Source organism: Oncorhynchus kisutch, linkage group LG27 (genome assembly GCF_002021735.2).
Source record: "Oncorhynchus kisutch isolate 150728-3 linkage group LG27, Okis_V2, whole genome shotgun sequence".
Classification (NCBI taxonomy): domain Eukaryota; kingdom Metazoa; phylum Chordata; class Actinopteri; order Salmoniformes; family Salmonidae; genus Oncorhynchus; species Oncorhynchus kisutch.
This window is the reverse complement of record NC_034200.2, coordinates 25,455,540-25,473,908: the sequence shown is the minus strand read 5'-3', so window position 1 is coordinate 25,473,908 and position 18,369 is coordinate 25,455,540. Positions and strand designations below refer to the sequence as shown.

General features: G+C 46.9%; 1 protein-coding gene across 12 annotated transcripts in view; it reads right to left on the bottom strand.

The window, feature by feature from the left end:
- LOC109871622 (ATP-dependent 6-phosphofructokinase, platelet type-like) overlaps nucleotides 1-18,369 on the bottom strand; it is a 42,092-nt gene that overhangs the window by 3,659 nt on the left and 20,064 nt on the right. For 6 of the 12 annotated variants that reach the window (XM_020462539.2, XM_031806426.1, XM_031806430.1 and 3 more), the window contains 5 exons: nucleotides 18,189-18,335; nucleotides 10,796-10,866; nucleotides 10,577-10,664; nucleotides 1,242-1,394; nucleotides 222-386 (listed from right to left, as the gene is read on the bottom strand). In XM_020462539.2, the coding sequence (XP_020318128.1) occupies nucleotides 222-386; nucleotides 1,242-1,394; nucleotides 10,577-10,664; nucleotides 10,796-10,866; nucleotides 18,189-18,335 (624 nt within the window). Of the gene's footprint in view, nucleotides 1-221; nucleotides 387-1,241; nucleotides 1,395-9,723; nucleotides 9,877-10,576; nucleotides 10,665-10,795; nucleotides 10,867-18,188; nucleotides 18,336-18,369 lie in introns of all 12 variants that reach the window. The other 6 variants (XM_020462540.2, XM_031806423.1, XM_031806425.1 and 3 more) reach the window with 1 other exon arrangement.

The following is an 18,369-nucleotide window of genomic DNA, read 5'->3' as shown; positions in this document are numbered from 1 at the left end:
GCAACAGACAGATAATAATCAGTAACAGCAGCGTATGTGATGAGTCAAAAGAGCTAGTGAAAAAAGGGTCAATGCCGATAGTCCGGGTAGCTATTTAGCAGTCTTATCCTGCATATTCCCTCCTGATGCCAGGAATCTTCCAACCAGAATTTCTGTAAAACCTGGGAATTTCTGGAAAGTTACTAGAATTTTTCTACCTTATGTAAAACAATGTCCCTCACCTGGAGGTCTCTGATGTCGAAAGGTTCCTCATAGATGTAGACAGCGTCAGCCCCCGCAGCCAGCCCCCCGACACTGGCCAGGTACCCACAGTACCCCCCCATGGTCTCAATGATGAACACACGCCGCTTGGTCCCACTGGCAGACTGCTTGATGCGGTCACATGTCTGACACACACACAGATGCTCATAATCAGATCAAATAGGCACACAGGTTGTGTCCATAATGGCACCCTATTCCCTTTTTAGTGCATTACTTTTGACCAGGGCGAATAAGGCTCTGGTCAAAAGTTGTTCACTATAAGGGAATAGGATGGCATTTGTGACACAAACCAATGTCACGATTATCAATAGCATGCAGACAATGTTGTTTTGTTAGGTATTAGCTACTGTACATACAAAATGCTCTGTATTGGTATCAAACATGCTCACACAATTACCCAAAACATGATCCATGTCACAATATAATACGATCATAAAATACAAACAGCATTTCAAGATTTACCAGGATGCAGCTCTAGTCTCAAAGAATTCTTCCAAAACATCAAACCAGAAACCAGTTAGTAAAGGAACAGGAAGTCTCATTCTAACTAGTAAAGCATGTATGTTCTAAGTGTACACAAATGGGGTTGTTTACATTGTGTGCCTGTGAATGTGGAAGAGAAATCATGGGAAATATCTGTCTGTTGTCAGTCTATATTCCCACAATAGTTTCACAATGTCAACTAGGGTCGCACATCGGTCCAATAAGTGAACTAGTTTTTGAGCAAATAATTATGACTTGTAGATCTCTAGGAAAGCAGACCACATAATAATACAAATCTAGTGATCACTGATAACTTCAAATGGTACAGTATCATTTCAACCCTGTTAAAAGCTGTGTTCTAGCCTGAGTGCCAGTCTGTTTGTGCTATCATGCCAACTCATTGCCACTCCTTGTTGTGCTTGGCTTGACAATGACACCAATGGAGTTGGCAAAAGCATAAACAGACCTGGGACCAGGCTATGTGAGTTCTACCTTACCTCCACGATGGCATTGAGGGAAGTGTCTGCCCCGATACTCAGATCAGTACCAGGCACATTGTTACTAATGGTGGCAGGCAGCACACACATCGGGATGCAAAAGTCCTCATGGCTGGTCCGGGCCTCATAGAGCTGCAGCAGACACTCAAACGCCTGGTGAAGTGGTGCGGCACAAACTCGTTACACCACTAGGTGGAGCATCTCATCAGAGAGACCCTACTACATGGTACCCTAGTATGGTGCGTGTTCCAAATGGCACCCTATTCCCTATGTAGTGCAATATATAGCCCATAGGGCTCTGGTCAAAAATAGTGCAGTATAAAGGGAATAGGCTCTCATTTGGGAGGCAGATCATACTATATGTTACCCTATTAAGGCCTGATCTACACCCTACCCCATGTAGTATCTGTGTGTGTAAGGCTCTTTCCGTGTAAGAGAGGAGTTGGCTTGGTATCCCATTGGCAAAGAGGAGACCGAAGAGGGGCGGGGTTGGTTGGTCACCCTAGCTGGCAGACAGACAGAAGTGTTGTCGTGGAAACTACAGTAGACTCAGTCAGTCACAATGCAGCCTGGCGATACTGCACTTGACCTCACAACGTGAGGGAACTTTTGTACGCAAGTGGCAAAATGCTGGTCGTTATCCGTCAGGTCCACTACCCATGCAGACAATCGTGTTCAAAACAAAATGGTGGTCTGTCCTGGTTGAAGACAACAATTAGATAGGCTATTACTGTTCTATGAATTATTTAATCTCCCTTTATTAAAGTTATTAAAGTTAATTAACTTCTTTCTCCAATAGAGTATAGTGTATATTTGTTTCAGATGCTTCGTGAGAATCTAGCTTTTGTTGATAATAGAAATAAAATCAACTATGGGTAAAGTAAAATGATTGGTTAGAGAAAACATCTAAATGTTAGTACAACTACTACTTCTACTTCATTCATACCCTTCTCTTCCAAACCTCCACCTCATCTACCACATCCACCTGGCTTGTAGCCATTTGGATAGCAGGTTAGGAGTGTTGTAGAGCTACGGGTGTATTAAACCAGACCAGGGACCAGACATCTCATCATGTTTAGTAAACAAGGTGCAGGGAGAACAATGGAAGTGGCAGGGTGCAAAACATGCCACGTCACTAGTGCATGCCCCTATCTACCACTTACCTGGGACCTAACTGAGAGCTCCACTATGACATTTACCAGCAAAAACAACAGACATCAGAGGCCTCAGACTGAAAGAACTAGCCCTAATATAGTACTACACTCCTAATATTACCCCAACCCCTAATACTACCCCTACCCTTAATATACAGTGCCTTGCAAAATTATTCACCCCCTTGGTGTTTTTCCTATTTTGTTGCATTACAACCTGTAATTGAAAAATATTTTATTTGGATTTCATGTAATGGACATACACAAAATAGTCAATTTGGTGAAGTGAAAAAAATTACTTGTTTAAAAAAATTCTAAAAAATAAAAACAGAAAAGTGATGTGTGTATATGTATTCATCACCTTTGCTATGAAGCCCCTAAATAAGATCTGGTGCAACCAATTTCCTTCAGAAGTCACATAATTAGTTAAATAAAGTCTACCTGTGTGCAATCAAAGTGTCACATGATCTGTCACATGATCTCAGTATATATACACCTGTTCTGAAAGGCACCAGAGTCTGCAACACCACTAGGCAAGGGACACCACTAGGCAAGGGGCACCACCAAGCAAGCGGCACCATGAAGACCGAGGAGCTCTCCAAACAGGTCAGGGACAAAGTTGTGGAGAAGTACAGATCAGTGTTGGGTTATAAAAAATATCAGGAACTTTGAACATCCCACGGAGCACTATTAAATCCATTATTAAAAAATGGAAAGAATATGGCACCACAACAAACCTGCCAAGAGAGGGCCGCCCACCAAAACTCACGGACCAGGCATGGAGGGCATTAAACAGAGAGGCAACAAAGAGACCAAAGATAACCCTGACGGAGCTGCAAAGCTCCACAGCGGAGATTGGAGTATCTATCCATAGGACCACTTTAAGCCGTACACTCCACAGAGCTGGGCTTTACAGAAGAGTGTTTGTTTCACAAGAAAAAAAAATGTCATCTTCAAAGTGGTAGGCTTGTTGTGTAAATCAAATTATACAAACCCCTGAAAAATCTATTTTAATTCCAGGTTGTACGGCAACAAAATAGGAAAAATGCCCTACCCCTAATATACCGACCTCTAATATACCTACCCATAATACTAACCCTACCCCTAATACTACTCCTAATATACAGTGCCTTGCGAAAGTATTCGGCCCCCTTGAACTTTGCAACCTTTTGCCACATTTCAGGCTTCAAACATAAAGATATAAAACTGTATTTTTTTTGTGAAGAATCAACAACAAGTGGGACACAATCATGAAGTGGAACGACATTTATTGGATATTTCAAACTTTTTTAACAAATCAAAAACTGAAAAACTGGGCGTGCAAAATTATTCAGCCCCCTTAAGTTAATACTTTGTAGCGCCACCTTTTGCTGCGATTACAGTTGTAAGTCGCTTGGGGTATGTCTCTATCAGTTTTGCACATCGAGAGATGACCGTTTGAGCAGAGAATGATTTCTCATTCCTCCTTGCAAAACAGCTCGAGCTCAGTGAGGTTGGATGGAGAGCATTTGTGAGCAGCAGTTTTCAGTTCTTTCCACAGATTCTCGATTGGATTCAGGTCTGGACTGACTTGGCCATTCTAACACCTGGATATGTTTATTTTTGAACCATTCCATTGTAGATTTTGCTTTATATTTTGGATCATTGTCTTGTTGGAAGACAAATCTCCGTCCCAGTCTCAGGTCTTTTGCAGACTCCATCAGGTTTTCTTCCAGAATGGTCCTGTATTTGGCTCCATCCATCTTCCCATCAATTTGAACCATCTTCCCTGTCCCTGCTGAAGAAAAGCAGGCCCAAACCATGATGCTGCCACCACCATGTTTGACAGTGGGGATAGTGTGTTCAGGGTGATGAGCTGTGTTGCTTTTACACCAAACATAACGTTTTGCATTGTTGCCAAAAAGTTCAATTTTGGTTTAATCTGACCAGAGCACCTTCTTCCACATGTTTGGTGTGTCTCCCAGGTGGCTTGTGGCAAACTTTAAACGACACTTTTTATGGATATCTTTAAGAAATGTCTTTCTTCTTGCCACTCTTCCATAAAGGCCAGATTTGTGCAATATACGACTGATTGTTGTCCTATGGACAGAGTCTCCCACCTCAGCTGTAGATCTCTGCAGTTCATCCAGAGTGATCATGGGCCTCTTGGCTGCATCTCTGATCAGTCTTCTCCTTGTATGAGCTGAAAGTGTAGAGGGACGGCCAGGTCTTGGTAGATTTGCAGTGGTCTGATACTCCTTCCATTTCAATATTATCGCTTGCACAGTGCTCCTTGGGATGTTTAAAGCTTGGGAAATCTTTTTGTATCCAAATCCGGCTTTAAACTTCTTCACAACAGTATCTCGGACCTGCCTGGTGTGTTCCTTGTTCTTCATGATGCTCTCTGCGCTTTTAACGGACCTCTGAGACTATCACAGTGCCGGTGCATTTATACGGAGACTTGATTACACACAGGTGGATTGTATTTATCATCATTAGTCATTTAGGTCAACATTGGATCATTCAGAGATCCTCACTGAACTTCTGGAGAGAGTTTGCTGCACTGAAAGTAAAGGGGCTGAATAATTTTGCACGCCCAATTATTCAGTTTTTGATTTGTTAAAAAAGTTTGAAATATCCAATAAATGTCGTTCCACTTCATGATTGTGTCCCACTTGTTGTTGATTCTTCACAAAAAAATTGAGTTCTATATCTTTATGTTTGAAGCCTGAAATGTGGCAAAAGGTCGCAAAGTTCAAGGGGGCCGAATACTTTCGCAAGGCACTGTACCTACCCTTAATACTAGCGCTAATATACCTACCCTTAATACTACCTCTAATATACCTACCCATAATACTAACCCTACCCCTAATACTACTCCTAATATACCTACCCTTAATACTACCGCTAATATACCTACCCATAATACTAACCTTACCCCTAATACCACCCCTAAAATACCTACCGCTAATCCAACCCTACCCCTAATACTACCCCTAACCAACCTAGCCCTAATCCAATCCTACCTCTAATATACCTACCCCAAAATGACCTACCCCTAATACTACATCTACCCCTAATATGCCTCCCCTAATACTCTCCCTGCCCGTAAATGACCTACCCCAATACTTCCCGTACCCCTAATATACCTCCCCCTAATACTATCCTTACCGCTAATATAGCTACCCCTAATACTCCCCCTACCCCTAATATACTTACCCCTAATACTATCCCTAACCATAAATGACCTACCCCTAATACTACCCCTAATACACCTCCCCTAATAGTATACCTACCCCTAATACTACCCCTACACCTAATACACCTCCCCTAATAGTATATCTACCCCTAATACTACTCCTACCCCTAATACCACCCATACCCCTAATACTACCCGTACCCCTAATACACCTCCCCTAATAGTATGTCTACCCCTAATACTACCCCTACCCCTAATATACCTAACTTAATATACCTAACCTAGCCACGTGCTTCTACACCTGCATTGCTTGATGTTTGGGGTTTTAGGCTGGGTTTCTGTACAGCACTTTGATATAAGAAGGGCTATATAAATACATTTGATTTGATATACCTACCACTAATACTACCCCTACCACCGATATACCTACCACTAATACTACCCCTACCTCCAATATACTATCCCTACCCATAATATAGTACTACTCCCCTAATATACCTCCCCCTAATCTAACTCCCCCTAATATACCTACCCCTAATACTACTCCTACCCCTAATCTACCTACCCCTAATAATACCCCTACCCCTAATATACCTATCCCTAATATATCTACCCCTAAAACTCAACCTACCCCTAATTACCTACCCCTAAAACTAATCCTACCCCTAAAACGAATCCTACCCCTAATCACCTACCCCTACCCCTAATACTACCCATACCCCTAACACACCTACCTCTAATACCCTTCCTACCCATAAACTACCTACCCCTAATACACCTACACGTAATACTACCCCTAATATACCTATCCCTAATACTACCCCTACCCATAATATACCTATCCCTAATACTACCCCTACCCATAATATACCTATCCCTAATACAACCCTACCCCTAATATACCTATCCCTAATACTACCCCTACCTCTAATATACCTATCCCTAATACTACCCCTACCCCTAATATACCTATCCCTAATACAATCCTACCACTAATACTACCCCTACCCATAATATAGTACTACTCCCCTAATACTACCCCTGTCACTAATATATCTACCCTTAATATACCTCCCCCTAACACTACCCCTAATACACCTACCCCTAATACTACTCCTACCCCAAATATACCTCCCCTAATACTACTCCAACCCCTAACATACCTAACCCTAAAACTAAGTCCCCCCTACCCCTAATTACCTACCCCTAAAACTAATCCTACTGCGACCCTTAATTACCTACCCCTAATACTACTCCAACCCCTAATATAACTAACCCTAAAACTAAGTCTCACCTACCCCTAATTACCTACCCCTGAAACTACTCCAACCCCTAATTACCTACCCCTAAAACTAATCCTACCGCGACCCTTAATTACCTACCCCTAATACTACTCCAACCCCTAAATACCTACCCCTAAAATGAATCCTACCGCGACCCTTAATTACCTACCCCTAATACTACTCCAACCCCTAATATACCTATCCCTAAAACTAAGTCTCCCCTACCCCTAATACCTACCCCTAAAACTACTCCAACCCCTAATTACCTACCCCTAAAACTACTCCAACCCCTAATTACCTACCCCTAAAACTAATCCTACCGTGACCCTTAATTACCTACCCCTAAAACTACTCTAACCCCTAATTACCTACCCCTAAAATGAATCCTACCGCGACCCTTAATTACCTAAGCCTAATACTACTCCAACCCCTAAATACCTACCCCTAAAATGAATCCTACAGCGACCCTTAATTACCTACCCCTAAAACTACTCTAACCCCTAATTACCTGCCCCTAAAATGAATCCTACCGCGACCCTTAATTACCTACCCCTAATACTACTCCAACCCCTAATCACCTACCCCTAAAACTAATCCTACCGCGACCCTTAATTACCAACCCCTAATACTACTCCAACCCCTAATATACAGTGCCTTCAGAAAGTATTCACGTGTTGTTGTGTTCCAGCCTGAATTTAAAATGGATTAAATGTAGATGTGTGTGTCACTGGCCTACACCCAATACCCCATCATGTCAAAGTGGAATTATGTTTTAGAAATGTTTACAAATTAATACAAAAATGAACATCTGAAATGTCTTGAGTCAATAAGCATTCAAACCCTTTGTTATGGTAAACCTAAATAAGTCAAATGCTTAACAAGTCACATGATAATTGCATGGTCTCACTTTGTGTGCAATAACCGTGTTTAACATGATTTTTGAATGACTACCTCGTCTCTGTACCTAAGGTCCCATGTCAAGCAGTGATTTTCAACAGATTTGACCACAAAGACCAGCAAGGTTTTCCAATGCCTCGCAAAGAAGGGCACCTATTGGTAGATGGGTAAAAAAAATATGACATTGAATATCCCTTTGAGCATGGTGAAGTTATTAATTACACTTTGGATGATGTATCAATACACCCAGTCACTACAAATATACAGGCGTCCTTCCTAACTCAGATAGGAAGGAAACAGCTCAGAGATTTCACTACGAGGCCAATGGTGACTAACACAGTTACATTGTTTAATGGTTGTGATAAGAGAAAACTGAGGTTTGATTAACAACATTTGGAATTACTCCACAATGCTAACTTAATTGACAGATAATAAAAGGAAGCATCATATTTGCAACAAGGCACTAAAGAAATACTTCAAAAAAACCTGGCAAAGCAATTCACTTTTTGTCCTGAATACAAAATGTTATGTTTGTGGCAAATCAATATAACACATTACTTGTCATGGTTCCTCCTGACAGACGGTGGCAGAGACCGCCCTAGAGACTTTTATTGGACCCCGGTATGTCTTATTCTTTTTTTTCTGTGGTCCTTTGCAGAAACTTGAATTGTTTACTGTGTGTGGTCGTTTCCTGAGTGAGTTTTTGAGACTTAGTGGGGGGGGGGGGGGGGGTACTGTGTACACAGAGTGTACTGTGGTCTCTGCACCTGGGTCCAACCTCATCACGTCACATTATTGAGTACCACTCTCAATACTTTCAAGCATAGTGGTGGCTGCATCATGTTATGGGTATGCTTGTAATCGTTAAGGACTGGGGAGTTTTTCAGGATAAAAAACTACATGGAATGGAGCTAAGTACAGGCAAAATCTTAGAGAAAAACCTTGTCAGCTTTCCACCAGACACCAGGAGATTGTTTCAGCGGGACAATAACCTAAAACACAAGGCCAACTCTACATTGGAGTTGCTTACCAAGACGACAGTGAATGTTCCTGAGTGGCTGAGTTAGTTTTGACTTAAATCTACATGAAAATCTATGGAAAGACCTGAAAATGGTTGTTTAGCAGTGATCTACAACCAATTTGACAGAGCTTGAAGAATTTTGAAAAGAATAATAGGCAAACGTTGCAAAATCAAGGTTTGGAAATCTCTTAGAGACTTACCCAGAAAGACTCACAGCTGTAATGGCTGCCAAAGATGCTTCTACAAATTATTGACACAGGGGTGTGACTACTTATGTAAATGAGATATTTCTGTATTTCATTTCCAATAAAACTGCAAAAGTTTCTAAAAAACAGGTTTTCACTTTGTCATTATGGGGTATTGTGTGTAGATTGGTGAGAGACCCCCCCCCCGCCAAAATGTAATCAATGTTGAACTTAGGCTGCAACACAATAAAAGTGGAATAAGTCAAGAGGTATGAATACTTTCTGAAGGCACTGTACCTACTCCTAATACTACTCCTACCCCTAATATACCTAACCCAAATTACACCCCTACCCCTAATATCCCTAATCCTACTCCTACCACTACTAATCATATACTACTCCACCTCTTTACATGGGTTGAACTTTAATGAAATCACTGTTAACTTCTTGCTGTTTGTACAATAGTCTCTTGCAACTGATCAGAGGATAAGTTGTCATACTATATCTAACTCTTTCACTTAGTGTTTACTGTGGCTTTTTAAACTCTACCTAACTATTTCCTTTCAGATGATAAAGTAGCACATGCATACCTCGGTCAACACAAATCAGTTTGGTGCCTTTAGGTAACGCTCAGTTACATTCAGCCAGTTGTGATGCTGGTAAATGTCACGCCCGAGCTGCGATCAGTGATGCCCCCAATTCTGATTGGCTGGAGGGTGTTCTTAAAACACGTAAACTTGCGACCTCTGACCCCCAGCCAGACTTACATCAGTAATAGCATTCAAAGCTGTGTCTGCGCCAATGCTGAGGTCAGAGCCCGGTATATTGTTGGAGACCGTGGCAGGGACCATAACCATGGGGACACAGAACTCATTATATTTCTCCCGGGCAGCGGACAGTTCCATGACTCCCAGGAAGGCCTACAGTACAGGGCAGAGCCAGGGCTTTAGAGCGGAGAGTTAATTGGGTAGCATCCCAAAATGGCACCCTATTCCCTATATAGTACACTACTTTTGACCAGGGCTGGTCAAAAGTAGTGCAGTGTATAGGGTATAGGTTGCCATTTAGGACACAACCATAAAGACAGGACAAGGTGGGCGGAGCCAATGTGAGGGAGCCGGGCCTATCAAAACGGACAGTGTGACATAGGAAGCACCACACAGTGTAACTGACACAGATATGGGGGACACAGGGAGGAGAGCCTGAAGGGTGCTAGGAATTGTGGAGAAATATGTTCTTAATAATCATAGGAGGGAATAAATGAATGAATACAACAGTGTGACAAACGTAGAAAAAGATGTGAGATATAAAATATATATTCCAGTGTATTTCTCAAAGATTATTATTAGTATTACTATTAGAGTGTATTACTATTACTAAAATTCTAATTTTACTCAAAATATAGGATTCTAATGTAAGATCTTTTCAGTGTGCCGGACAATGCATTTAACCAAGTACTTAAAGTATTTGAGGATTACTAGACTATGCTAAAAACTTTTCACATTTATAAAAAGTACAATATACAATTTTGCAATGCATAGTAGTGGTATAATACTGTAATAATATTAAACTGCTATTTCAATGTCCAATGCATTTGATGCTGTGATGAGCTGTACATACCTCAAATCCACCGATAACAAGCAAAGCATTGATGTTATGTATCCTGATTTGTTCAGCTATCTTATCAAGATGCTTCGCTGGAAGGGTTCTGAAATAAGGAATGAAAATCTGTGTTAATCTACAGTACCCGATATGTCAGTGTTGACTTTCCATGCTGCACGTTTTGAAACACTTGCTGTGTCCCAAATGGCACTCTATGGGCTCTGTTCATTGGCCTACCTCTTTGTTCCCAGTATGGACCCCCCTTGTCCAGTCCAACCACCTACATCTCCCCATTTAATCTCCTTTATCTGTGTGGACACAAACACAACAAAACTGCGTTTGAGATTGAGGTTTCAAATGTGTTCTGAGTAGTCTCCATAAAGCTCTCCTAATTGCTAACATCCTCATTCATTACGTTCATTTCAATGGGACACAAAACATGCTAAAGGAAGGAATGACATTCTAAAAAACAATCACGCACATCAGATTTGCAGTCAATGATATAGACATATAACTTCTATCCTGCTTTGTATGATAGCTTGATTGTACTGTATTATTGCACATTGAAGCACACAGGCTCTAATCTACCAACAGTACTCTACCAAGGTCTCACTCATCCCTCAGTGTTGGGCAAGGTAAAGTAGCATTTGACCATTATTTTCAATCACTTATCCCTGCCTTCATGCTTTCCTCCAGCTGAGTGCCCAGGGCCCTTGAAACAAAGACTGACCCAGGCAGTGTTGTTTGAGGTCTGGTGACAGAGAGAGTGGGTGACAGAGAAAGGGAGTGGGTGTGAGGGTGAGAACGTAGGGGTTAGAGGCCTAGGAAATGGGGATGAGAGTGGAAGTGAGAGAGAGGCCTGCATAAAGGAGAAGGGGTGAGAGAGAGGCCTGCATAAAGGAGAAGGGGTGAGAGAGAGGCCTGTGTAAAGGAGAGGGGGTGAGTGAGAGGCCTGCATAAAGGAGAAGGGGTGAGAGAGAGGCCTGTGTAAAGGAGAGGGGGTGAGAGTGGAGGTGAGCGAGAGGCCTGTGTAAAGGAGAGGGTGTGAGAGAGAGGCCTGTGTAAAAGAGAGGATGGGTGAGAGAGAGGCCTGTGTAAAGGTGAGGAGGTGAGAGAGAGGCCTGTGTAAAAGAGAGGGTGGGTGAGAGAGACCTGTGTAAAGGTGAGGAGGTGAGAGAGAGGCCTGTGTAAAGGAGAGGGTGTGAGAGAGAGGCCTGTGTAAAAGAGAGGGTGGGTGAGAGAGAGGCCTGTGTAAAAGAGAGGGTGGGTGAGAGAGAGGCCTGTGTAAAAGAGAGGATGGGTGAGAGAGAGGCCTGTGTAAAAGAGAGGGTGGGTGAGAGAGAGGCCTGTGTAAAAGAGAGGGTGGGTGAGAGAGAGGCCTGTGTAAAAGAGAGGGTGGGTGAGAGAGGCCTGTGTAAAGGAGAGGGGCTGAGTGAGAGGCCTCTTCTGCATAAAGGAGAGGGGTTGAGAGAGAGGCCTGCATAAAGGAGAGGGGGTGAGTGAGAGGCCTCTTCTGCATAAAGGAGAGGGGGTGAGAGTGGTGGTGAGTGAGAGGCCTGCATAAAGGAGAGAGGGGGGGGTGAGAGACCTCTTCTGCATAAAGGAGAGGGGGTGAGTGAGAGGCCTCTTCTGCATTAAGGAGAGGGGGTGAGTGAGAGGCCTCTTCTGCATAAATGACAGGGGGTGAGTGAGAGGCCTGGCCTGCATAAAGGACAGGGGGTGAGTGAGAGGCCTCTTCTGCATAAAGTAGAGGGGGTGAGTGAGAGACCTATTCTGCATAAAGTAGAGGGGGTGAGTGAGAGGCCTGGCCTGCATAAAGTAGAGGGGGTGAGTGAGAGACCTCTTCTGCATAAAGTAGAGGGGGTGAGTGAGAGGCCTCTTCTGCATAAAGGACAGGGGGTGAGTGAAAGGCCCTCTTCTGCATAAAGGAGAGAGGGTGAGTGAGAGGCCTCTTCTGCACAAAGGAGAGGGGGTAAGTGAGAGGCCTGGCCTGCATAAAGGAGAGGGAGTAAGTGAGAGGCCTGCATCAAGGAGAGGAGGTGAGTGAGAGGCTTGCATCAAGGAGAGAGGGTGAGTGAGAGGCCTGCATAAAGGAGAGAGGGTGAGTGAGAGGCCTGGCCTGCATAAAGGAGAGGGGGTAAGTGAGAGGCCTGCATTAAGGAGAGGAGGTGAGTGAGAGGCTTGCATCAAGGAGAGAGGGTGAGTGAGAGGCCTGGCCTGCATAAAGGAGAGGGGGTGAGTAAGCGGCCTGTATAAAGGACATTGGGTGAATGAGAGGCCTGTATAAAGGACATTGGGTGAGTGAGAGGCCTGTATAAATGACAGGGGGTGAGTGAGAGGCCTGCAGAAAGGACAGTGGGTGAGTGAGCGGCCTGTATAAAGGACATTGGGTGAGTGAGAGGCCTGTATAAATGACAGGGGGTGAGTAAGAGGCCTGTATAAAGGACATTGGGTGAGTAAGAGGCCTGTATAAATGACAGGGGGTGAGTGAGAGGCCTGCAGAAAGGACAGGGGGTGAGTAAGAGGCCTGTATAAATGACAGGGGGTGAGTGAGAGGCCTGTATAAAGGACAGGGGGTGAGTAAGAGGCCTGTATAAGTGACAGGGGGTCAGTGAGAGGCCTGCAGAAAGGACAGGGGGTGAGTGAGAGGCCTGGATAAAGGATAGGGGGTGAGTGAGAAGCCTGGATAAAGGACAGGGGGTGAGTGAGAGGCCTGGCCTGGATAAAGGACAGGGGGTGAGTGAGAGGCCTGGATAAAGGACAGGGGGTGAGTGAGAGGCCTGGATAAAGGACAGGGGGTGAGTGAGAGGCCTGGCCTGGATAAAGGACAGGGGGTGAGTGAGAGGCCTGGCCTGGATAAAGGACAGGGGGTGAGTGAGAGGCCTGGCCTGGATAAAGGACAGGGGGTGAGTGAGAGGCCTGGCCTGGATAAAGGACAGGGGGTGAGTGAGAGGCCTGGATAAAGGGCAGGGGGTGAGTGAGAGGCCTGGTCTGGATAAAGGGCAGGGGGTGAGTGAGAGGCATGGCCTGGATAAAGGACAGGGGGTGAGTGAGAGGCCTGGATAAAGGGCAGGGGGTGAGTGAGAGGCCTGGCCTGGATAAAGGGCTGGGGGTGAGTGAGAGGCCTGGTCTGGATAAAGGACAGGGGGTGAGTGAGAGGCCTGGTCTGGATAAAGGACAGGGGTAGATTGAGAGGCCTGGATAGAGGGCAGGGGGTGAGTTAGAGGCCTGGTCTGGATAAAGGGCAGGGGGTGAGTGAGAGGCCTGGTCTGGATAAAGGACAGGGGTAGATTGAGAGGCCTGGCCTGGATAAAGGACAGGGGGTGAGTGAGAGGTCTGGATAAAGGGCAGGGGGTGAGTGAGAGGCCTGGTCTGGATAAAGGACAGGGGGTGAGTGAGAGGCCTGGCCTGCATAAAGGACAGGGGGTGAGTGAGAGGCCTCTTCTGCATAAAGTAGAGGGGGTGAGTGAGAGACCTATTCTGCATAAAGTAGAGGGGGTGAGTGAGAGGCCTGGCCTGCATAAAGTAGAGGGGGTGAGTGAGAGACCTCTTCTGCATAAAGTAGAGGGGGTGAGTGAGAGGCCTGGCCTGCATAAAGGACAGGGGGTGAGTGAGAGGCCTCTTCTGCATAAAGGACAGGGGGTGAGTGAGAGGCCCTCTTCTGCATAAAGGAGAGAGGGTGAGTGAGAGGCCTCTTCTGCACAAAGGAGAGGGGGTAAGTGAGAGGCCTGCATCAAGGAGAGGGGGTGAGTGAGAGGCCTCTTCTGCATAAATGACAGGGGGTGAGTGAGAGGCCTGGCCTGCATAAAGGACAGGGGGTGAGTGAGAGGCCTCTTCTGCATAAAGTAGAGGGGGTGAGTGAGAGACCTATTCTGCATAAAGTAGAGGGGGTGGGTGAGAGGCCTGGCCTGCATAAAGTAGAGGGGGTGAGTGAGAGACCTCTTCTGCATAAAGTAGAGGGGGTGAGTGAGAGGCCTGGCCAGCATAAAGGACAGGGGGTGAGTGAGAGGCCTCTTCTGCATAAAGGACAGGGGGTGAGTGAGAGGCCTCTTCTGCATAAAGGACAGGGGGTGAGTGAGAGGCCCTCTTCTGCATAAAGGAGAGAGGGTGAGTGAGAGGCCTCTTCTGCACAAAGGAGAGGGGGTAAGTGAGAGGCCTGCATCAAGGAGAGGAGGTGAGTGAGAGGCCTGGATAAAGGACAGGGGGTGAGTGAGAGGCCTCTTCTGCATAAATGACAGGGGGTGAGTGAGAGGCCTGGCCTGCACAAAGGAGAGGGGGTAAGTGAGAGGCCTGCATCAAGGAGAGGAGGTGAGTGAGAGGCCTGGCCTGCATAAAGGAGAGGGAGTAAGTGAGAGGCCTGCATCAAGGAGAGGAGGTGTGAGAGGCTTGCATCAAGGAGAGAGGGTGAGTGAGAGGCCTGCATAAAGGAGAGAGGGTGAGTGAGAGGCCTGGCCTGCATAAAGGAGAGGGGGTAAGTGAGAGGCCTGCATTAAGGAGAGGAGGTGAGTGAGAGGCTTGCATCAAGGAGAGAGGGTGAGTGAGAGGCCTGGCCTGCATAAAGGAGAGGGGGTGAGTAAGCGGCCTGTATAAAGGACATTGGGTGAATGACAGGCCTGTATAAAGGACATTGGGTGAGTGAGAGGCCTGTATAAATGACAGGGGGTGAGTGAGAGGCCTGCAGAAAGGACAGTGGGTGAGTGAGCGGCCTGTATAAAGGACATTGGGTGAGTGAGAGGCCTGTATAAATGACAGGGGGTGAGTAAGAGGCCTGTATAAAGGACATTGGGTGAGTAAGAGGCCTGTATAAATGACAGGGGTGAGTGAGAGGCCTGCAGAAAGGACAGGGGGTGAGTAAGAGGCCTGTATAAATGACAGGGGGTGAGTGAGAGGCCTGTATAAAGGACAGGGGGTGAGTAAGAGGCCTGTATAAATGACAGGGGGTGAGTGAGAGGCCTGCAGAAAGGACAGGGGGTGAGTGAGAGGCCTGGATAAAGGACATTGGGTGAGTGAGAGGCCTGGCCTGGATAAAGGACAGGGGGTGAGTGAGAGGCCTGGATAAAGGACAGGGGGTGAGTGAGAGGCCTGGCCTGGATAAAGGACAGGGGGTGAGTGAGAGGCCTGGCCTGGATAAAGGACAGGGGGTGAGTGAGAGGCCTGGCCTGGATAAAGGACAGGGGGTGAGTGAGAGGCCTGGCCTGGATAAAGGACACGGGGTGAGTGAGAGGCCTGGATAAAGGGCAGGGGGTGAGTGAGAGGCCTGGTCTGGATAAAGGGCAGGGGGTGAGTGAGAGGCATGGCCTGGATAAAGGACAGGGGGTGAGTGAGAGGCCTGGTCTGGATAAAGGACAGGGGGTGAGTGAGAGGCCTGGATAAAGGACAGGGGGTGAGTGAGAGGCCTGGATAAAGGACAGGGGGTGAGTGAGAGGCCTGGCCTGGATAAAGGGCAGGGGGTAAGTGAGAGGCCTGGCCTGGATAAAGGACAGGGGGTGAGTGAGAGGCCTGTATAAATGACAGGGGGTGAGTGAGAGGCCTGCAGAAAGGACAGGGGGTGAGTAAGAGGCCTGTATAAATGACAGGGGGTGAGTGAGAGGCCTGTATAAAGGACAGGGGGTGAGTAAGAGGCCTGTATAAATGACAGGGGGTGAGTGAGAGGCCTGTAGAAAGGACAGGGGGTGAGTGAGAGGCCTGGATAAAGGATAGGGGGTGAGTGAGAAGCCTGGATAAAGCACAGGGGGTGAATGAGAGGCCTGGCCTGGATATGGGACAGGGGGTGAGTGAGAGGCCTGGATAAAGGACAGGGGGTGAGTGAGAGGCCTGGCCTGGATAAAGGACAGGGGGTGAGTGAGAGGCCTGGCCTGGATAAAGGACAGGGGGTGAGTGAGAGGCCTGGCCTGGATAAAGGACAGGGGGTGAGTGAGAGGCCTGGCCTGGATAAAGGACAGGGGGTGAGTGAGAGGCCTGGATAAAGGGCAGGGGGTGAGTGAGAGGCCTGGTCTGGATAAAGGGCAGGGGGTGAGTGAGAGGCATGGCCTGGATAAAGGACAGGGGGTGAGTGAGAGGCCTGGTCTGGATAAAGGACAGGGGGTGAGTGAGAGGCCTGGATAAAGGACAGGGGGTGAGTGAGAGGCCTGGATAAAGGACAGGGGGTGAGTGAGAGGCCTGGCCTGGATAAAGGGCAGGGGGTAAGTGAGAGGCCTGGCCTGGATAAAGGGCAGGGGGTGAGTGAGAGGCCTGGATAAAGGGCAGGGGGTAAGTGAGAGGCCTGGCCTGGATAAAGGGCAGGGGGTGAGTGAGAGGCCTGGATAAAGGGCAGGGGGTAAGTGAGAGGCCTGGCCTGGATAAAGGGCAGGGGGTGAGTGAGAGGCCTGGATAAAGGGCAGGGGGTGAGTGAGAGGCCTGGCCTGGATAAAGGGCAGGGGGTGAGTGAGAGGCCTGGATAAAGGGCAGGGGGTGAGTGAGAGGCCTGGCCTGGATAAAGGGCTGGGGGTGAGTGAGAGGCCTGGTCTGGATAAAGGACAGGGGGTGAGTGAGAGGCCTGGTCTGGATAAAGGACAGGGGTAGATTGAGAGGCCTGGATAGAGGGCAGGGGGTGAGTGAGAGGCCTGGTCTGGATAAAGGGCAGGGGGTGAGTGAGAGGCCTGGTCTGGATAAAGGACAGGGGTTGATTGAGAGGCCTGGCCTGGATAAAGGACAGGGGGTGAGTGAGAGGTCTGGATAAAGGGCAGGGGGTGAGTGAGAGGCCTGGTCTGGATAAAGGGCAGGGGGTGAGTGAGAGGCCTGGTCTGGATAAAGGACAGGGGGTGAGTGAGAGGCCTGGTCTGGATAAAGGACAGGGGGTGAGTGAGAGGCCTGGTCTGGATAAAGGGCAGGGGGTGAGTGAAAGGCCTGGTCTGGATAAAGGGCAGGGGGTGGGTGAGAGGCCTGGTCTGGATAAAGGACAGGGGGTGAGTGAGAGGCCTGGTCTGGATAAAGGACAGGGGGTGAGTGAGAGGCCTGGTCTGGATAAAGGACAGGGGTAGATTGAGAGGCCTGGCCTGGATAAAGGGCAGGGGGTGAGTCTGGATAAAGGACAGGGGTAGATTGAGAGGCCTGGCCTGGATAAAGGGCAGGGGGTGAGTGAGAGGCCTGGCCTGGATAAAGTAGAGTGGAGGTGAGAGTAATTGGCTTAGTTACTGACTTACTTACTGACTTTATTGGGGATCATTTTGTTGCAGTGCCATGTACACGTTTAAATACAAAATACAAAACCAAATTGACAATAGAACTGTAAGCTGTTTATCTCCCCACACATCTTATCTGAAAAACACCATCAGTGTCTGTGGCAGGGGACGAGTAAAGGTGACTTACAGAGCTACTTTTCTACTCTGCAAAGCCAGTCAACAAGGTCACTATAACCTTTAGCTTACCTGGCTTCGCTGTCATGTTTATATTAATCATTTTAAATATGTTCTTGTTATTCTAATGGCGTAGACTGCATTTCAAGGTTAATGGTGTAAACAATACTAGGGGACAAATATGATCAAATGTGTTTAACAGTGAGAAAACAACCTGTTGATCATGTGGCAGTGAGACCCTCATTCTCATTGGGCAAGAATAAAATGACTATAATCATGTGTCTTAACTCCAGTACCTGTCCCTTGTAGAACCCCTCGAAGCCGTCGTTAACGGCGAACATCTTGTGGCCCTCGGTGATGCCCACCCTGACGGCCGAGCGGACAGCTGCGTTCATGCCCGCAGCAGGGGCACCCACGTTCAGCACCGCCACGTTGAAGGAGCTCTGAGGATCAACAGCACAGTCGTCACACACACAC